At 32.4% G+C, this 5,574-nt stretch overlaps 1 protein-coding gene across 1 annotated transcript; it reads left to right on the forward strand.

Moving 5' to 3' along the window:
* Positions 1 to 3,492: 3,492 nt before the first annotated feature.
* On the forward strand, positions 3,493 to 5,226 carry IZH3 (Izh3p; the record flags this gene model as incomplete). Its single annotated transcript, XM_001646831.1, has 1 exon — positions 3,493 to 5,226. One exon carries the CDS (start codon positions 3,493 to 3,495, stop codon positions 5,224 to 5,226), a length of 1,734 nt encoding a protein of 577 aa, XP_001646881.1.
* Positions 5,227 to 5,574: the final 348 nt, after the last annotated feature.

Here is a 5,574-nt window from a genome sequence, read left to right on the forward strand (position 1 = left end):
ATCGCCTCACTTGTCTCAGCCGCCGAACTACTTCCTTTGTGAGGGCAGAAAAGGTAAAAAGAAAGAAAAGAAAACACATGGTGCGAATCAGGGTAACTGTTTCGCATTCTCCTTATGTATAGCCACGTGTGTTACCCGGATAAATTTCCTGTAATCTTTTTGTCTAGCTTCTATGATAGGCATGCATCTCTCTCTCTCTCTCACTCCACATGATTCTATTACTATATTATGTCAAGTCTGCTACCTGTACGATTAACTCACTTTTAAAAATTATCCATTGTATATGCGATAACTACAAAACTTAAATAGTCAACTTCCAATCTTAATGAACTAACCCACCCTCTCCCCAAGAATATCTCCCTCTCCCTCTCCTCTCACTACAATTAAAAACTATGTGCTTTTATGTAACTCTGTCGAATAAGGAAACTTCGATGTCGGGTATAGCCATATAGTGGACTGTGTATCTGTATCTATCTAGTCACCCTCATTGCAAGCCAAAGTAAAACAAGATTAACTAACCATACAAATCAACACCTTATCCCCAAAATCGTTGGGATACTTATCTTGTATGAACTCATATCAATTCATCTATTCCAAATGTGTAGTAATAGTATCCTTTGTGATTCTAGTACTTGTGTTTTTTTATTATCCATTCTACTAACTAGTAGAATGAATGATCATTCGGTTTTTATATAGAGGTAAAATGCATTCAAGAAATTGCAATATTCAAAATTCAAAATTCAAAATTCAAAAAGTATAAAAAAGAAAACACCTATGCTTCGTCTTATTTGGCTGTCTCTATTCTGCATTATCGATCAAAAATCCCTTTAACATAACATACCATCACTCCTAATAATGTATGACAAAGGTGCAAAATGCCGTTTCGATCTTGTTTTACTAAGGAAAAACAAAAACAAAAAAATGATTAATTTATTGTGGAGAATACAGATAAAGAGCTGTCTATATCCCAGGATATATGAAAGAATTGTGTCCTATGGTTCTTGTTTCATAACTATACTCGCATGTAACTTAATTAAGATGGCGCCTGTCATTGATCTCTTGTTATTACTATTGGTAAAGAGAGATACGTAACCTATCATCAATACCTCTAATTCTGTTGCTGCTGATTTTTATTAAACCCGCAGTCTTACTCAAAATCAATATTGTTTGATGTTTTATGTAAATGCATCCCATTCCACCCCAATCCATCCCATATAGATAAAAAAACGTCATGGAGATGGAAGAGGGTTCTGTTTCTTTCAGTTGTTCTTCAATTTTTGGTAATAACCCCATCCAGCCGGATTTTCTGAAGTGAATGTTTGCAAAAAAAATTGCATACTATGAAATAACACAGATGTATACTAATTTGAACTCTCTCAATTACGTATTCGATCTTATTGTTTTTTTCTTTTACCCTCGCTATTTTAACTGTTTCGGTTGTTACAATACGCATATTTCATTTTAGTCAGTGATAATATATTCCCATCACATCATATCATATCATATCCTTTATTCATTCTTCTTGGAACTTATTACTACAGATTCTGAGCTTATTTTCTGGTATTGCCTCCTAACAGAACCTGCCAGTCCAACCATGCACTTAGCTGTTACTGGTATTACTCGACTTTCAAAATATCCCTGTCACAATAAAATTATATAACTCTCTCTATCTCTTTGTCTCCCCTGCACCTTCTTTAGTGCCTTGAGGTCTTTTGCCATTTCTCTTTCTTCCCTCGAGACACATATGTTTTTTCTTTTTTTGCGAAGACTAGTCCGCAGAAACTGCCTTTTTTCTTTTCTTTTTGTTGAAAATACAAATATTATAACCACTACATTTCACATCTTTTCTTTTACCAATGGCATTAATCAATCATCATTTCGAACACTCTTCCTCGTTCAGTGGTCATTTTTGGTCAAATTTAGCTGATGTTGAGGAATAGCCTCTCTTCCACTGACTGCCAGAGATACTCTCTACACACTTTAAAACATTATTAAACTTGGCTAGTTATCACAAAACAAGTTACCATTTTTTTTTTCAGTTTCTTGTCCACCTCATCTCTCTCTTAATAATATACACGTTACGCTGCTTTCAATCTTACTCTTCAAGAAAAGGTTGGGGGAATTGAACAGCAAGACTAGGATTTTTCACTGTTCATCTCTTCTGTCTATCCCTCTCCCTCTCCTTCACCATCTCCCTCTCTAAATTACAGAAAAAGGAGTGAATTTTATTTGGTAAAATATTGTGATCTAATAACTAACATAGTGAATTGATTTTTAAAAACAGGTTTTCTCTTTTCTCCCTTTTCTTCCCTTCTGTCCCATCTCTCTTCGAGACTTCACCTCACACCAGATAAAAATGTTTCTGTTACTTGTTCCTATCCTTCAATGCTCCATCCTCCAATGCTCCATCTACGGAGAAACAACACATACCAATTACCAATCAATACTGCAAACTAAATAAAATAAAATAAAAAAAATATTATCTCTATTCTACTGGATATTACCACCACTTGAATCTCAATTTTTTTATGTTTCGACTACTGTTTGTTCCCTTACTTGCTCTTTTTGATAACGACAACTACATGCCATTACATATTTATTTCTGTTTTTATCAAGTGGACTAGTTGATTAATACCCGTTAACAAGACTGTAAAAGTTCATGAAATCGAACTTTTTTTTTTCTTTTCATTGATCCTCTCTCTCTCTCTCACTCTCTCTATTGCATACTTTGACAAGTTTACCTATTTTATTTATATATATTTTTTTTTTCATTATCAACTCACTCCTGTATTATTACTATAAAGCTTAGAAATTTTATTTCATTTCTTTGATCTATTATGGGTTCTCCTTGATTAGTGACTAAAAATTTATTCAAGACAAATCTCTCTCACCCACCTTCGAAACGTTATTAATTCTTTTTTTTATTGCCTTCATTCGAATTTCCCATTCTTTTCACTACTTCAAATATATATATATATATATATAAACACACATATATATAAACACAGATACCTAAATCTAAGTTATTCCTCCTTGGTGTGCTCCTTCTTTCCCCAGTTTTATTTTAGTTATTAGTTTTCTACTTCTCACCTTTATCGAAAATTATTTTGGAAGTACTGTCCTCTTTCTTCATTTTGGTATTTAACTAGCAATATCTAAGGTTGCAACATTAATATATTATAATATTCATTAATATTCTTTGGTTTTATAAAATAAAAAAAGCTAATAAAAAAGTTTTAAGAAGTTTCACGTTTTGTTGGGATAAATAGCTAGCACGGTTGAAAAGTAGTAAACCATATACGTTCATTAAGTTGTGTTATCATTGCTATTTGTATTGCTATTGTTTTTACTGGTACTATTATCGATCATCAGTTAATTAACATAGAACAGAATAAATTAGAAAGGTTTGAAGAGTTAGCTTTCTTAATAGTGTCCTATATCAAGTCCTCAAAAAAAAAGTAGGACAAATATCAAACTGGTATTACATTCGTTATGGAATCTTCCACTGCATGTAGCAGCATGTTAACTTCTGAAAATGATGAAGGCAGTTTGAATTCTTCGTATTCTAAGAAGATGGCTGATGCAGTTATTAGTTCAACTTCATATTCCTTGGATTCGATTTCGAGATTGAAGAGAAAGTCCATTGATTTAGTGAAGAAGAAGTCAAATGAATATATCAGTATTGGCAGTGGCGGTTCTACCGTTACTAATGAAACATTCGCTAATCTTGATAATGATGGATCCAATGGTTCAAGTACGACTATATCTGCAAGTTTAATGAATAGATTAAACAGAGTAAAAGAAAAGCATTTATGGAGAAGTAATATCAAAAATAGTGCTGATACCAATAAAGGCACTGGTGCCAAAAATGGCAATGTCAAAGGTATCAAAGTAGTGGATGATGAAATGTTATTGCTATCAAGGTTATCCCAAGACACATTAAATAATGATTCTACTTTTCCTCTGAAGACTATTGCCAAATTGGATTCAGACGTGTACTCTCAGTTCTCTGATTCAAACATTACGTTAACCAATAGTGTTATTAATACTGATATGGATAAGAACATAAACTCTCTGGATAATACTCCAAGGGAACCTGCATCAAAAAATTCTATACACGAATTACTTGATGAAGAGCATATGTGGATATCTGAGGCAATGGCTGAAAATGACAATGATTTAACATACGTTATAAAGTCATATAATCACAGCATCGCTTATGATTTAGGTCAGGATAAACATTTACATTATTATCAGCTGCCTTTCCCATGGAGAGAAAATCGTTACATTATCAATGGTTACAGATTTTATCACAAGAATTCAAAATTGTTGTTGTCTGTATTTAACTGGTACGGTTTTCACAATGAAACTGCAAATATTTGGTCTCATTTATTGGGTGCTATTTATTTTGCATATATTGTACTTTTTGAATTCCCAAAATCTTTTATTGTCCAAAGTCCTGAAGTTCCTCCTTCAGCCAAATATATTGTGTATCTGTTCTTGTTGGCTGGTATTAAATGTATGTTAGCTTCAGTATTTTGGCATACTTTCAACGGTACTTGTTCGATTAAGTTACGTCCAAAATACTGTTGCGTTGACTATTCCGGTATTACCATTTTAATTACAGCATCGATTTTAACAGCTGAGTTTGTTTCATTGTATGACCATCGTTCTATTATGACGGTATATATGTCATTATCTCTACTATTTGGTTGTTTTGGTCTGTACTTGAATTGGTCACCAAAGTTCGATTCACCTGAGGCAAGACCTTTACGTATTAAATTCTTTATTTTATTGGCAGCATTAGGTGGGTTGGCTTTTTTCCATGTGGCTTATTTAGAAGGTATGGCATATGCTGCTTGGTTATATTCCCCAGTTACATCCAAGTCTATTGTATGGTATTTGATTGGTGTCTTCTTCTATGGTTCTTTTATTCCAGAAAGATTCAGATCAGATTTTGTTATTGACAAGAGCATTCCAAATAGTAAACAGTTAGCAAGCGATGTTACAATTATTACTAAGCACAAGCACGTACATTTTAGAGAAGAACCAACCAAGACCAACCACTGTAAAGATTGCACTTCAAAAAGCTTCAAAACTTTATGGTGGGTCGACTACATTTGTAACTCTCATAACATCTGGCATGTATTCGTGTTCTTAGGTGTTATGGGTCATTATAATGCAATTTTAGACATGTTTGCTAAGAAATGGTTAACCAATATTTAAAAAGCAAACAGAAACATTTACGATACAAAAAATTCAATTCGAACCAATTTAATCACTAATGATGGATTAATGATAAAAATAAAACAGTGATTACTTATTGGGTTATAAATATATTATTTATTATGATGTTTATGATATACTTTTTTAAAAAATACTTTATTATACTTCAAAGAATAAAACAAGCAGTGTCTATATATTCAAATAAGATATATATGTATCTATCTATCTAACCTAGATTATTTATTTCTTCTAAAGGGATAAATGCTTTATATCTTTTTATGTTTAATGATCAATGTATTATGTTATGATTTTAGTTTGAGATTTTTGAGAACTCTTATCAATGAAGTT

This window comes from Vanderwaltozyma polyspora, genomic scaffold, assembly GCF_000150035.1.
Source record: "Vanderwaltozyma polyspora DSM 70294 KpolScaffold2002 genomic scaffold, whole genome shotgun sequence".
NCBI lineage: Eukaryota > Fungi > Ascomycota > Saccharomycetes > Saccharomycetales > Saccharomycetaceae > Vanderwaltozyma > Vanderwaltozyma polyspora.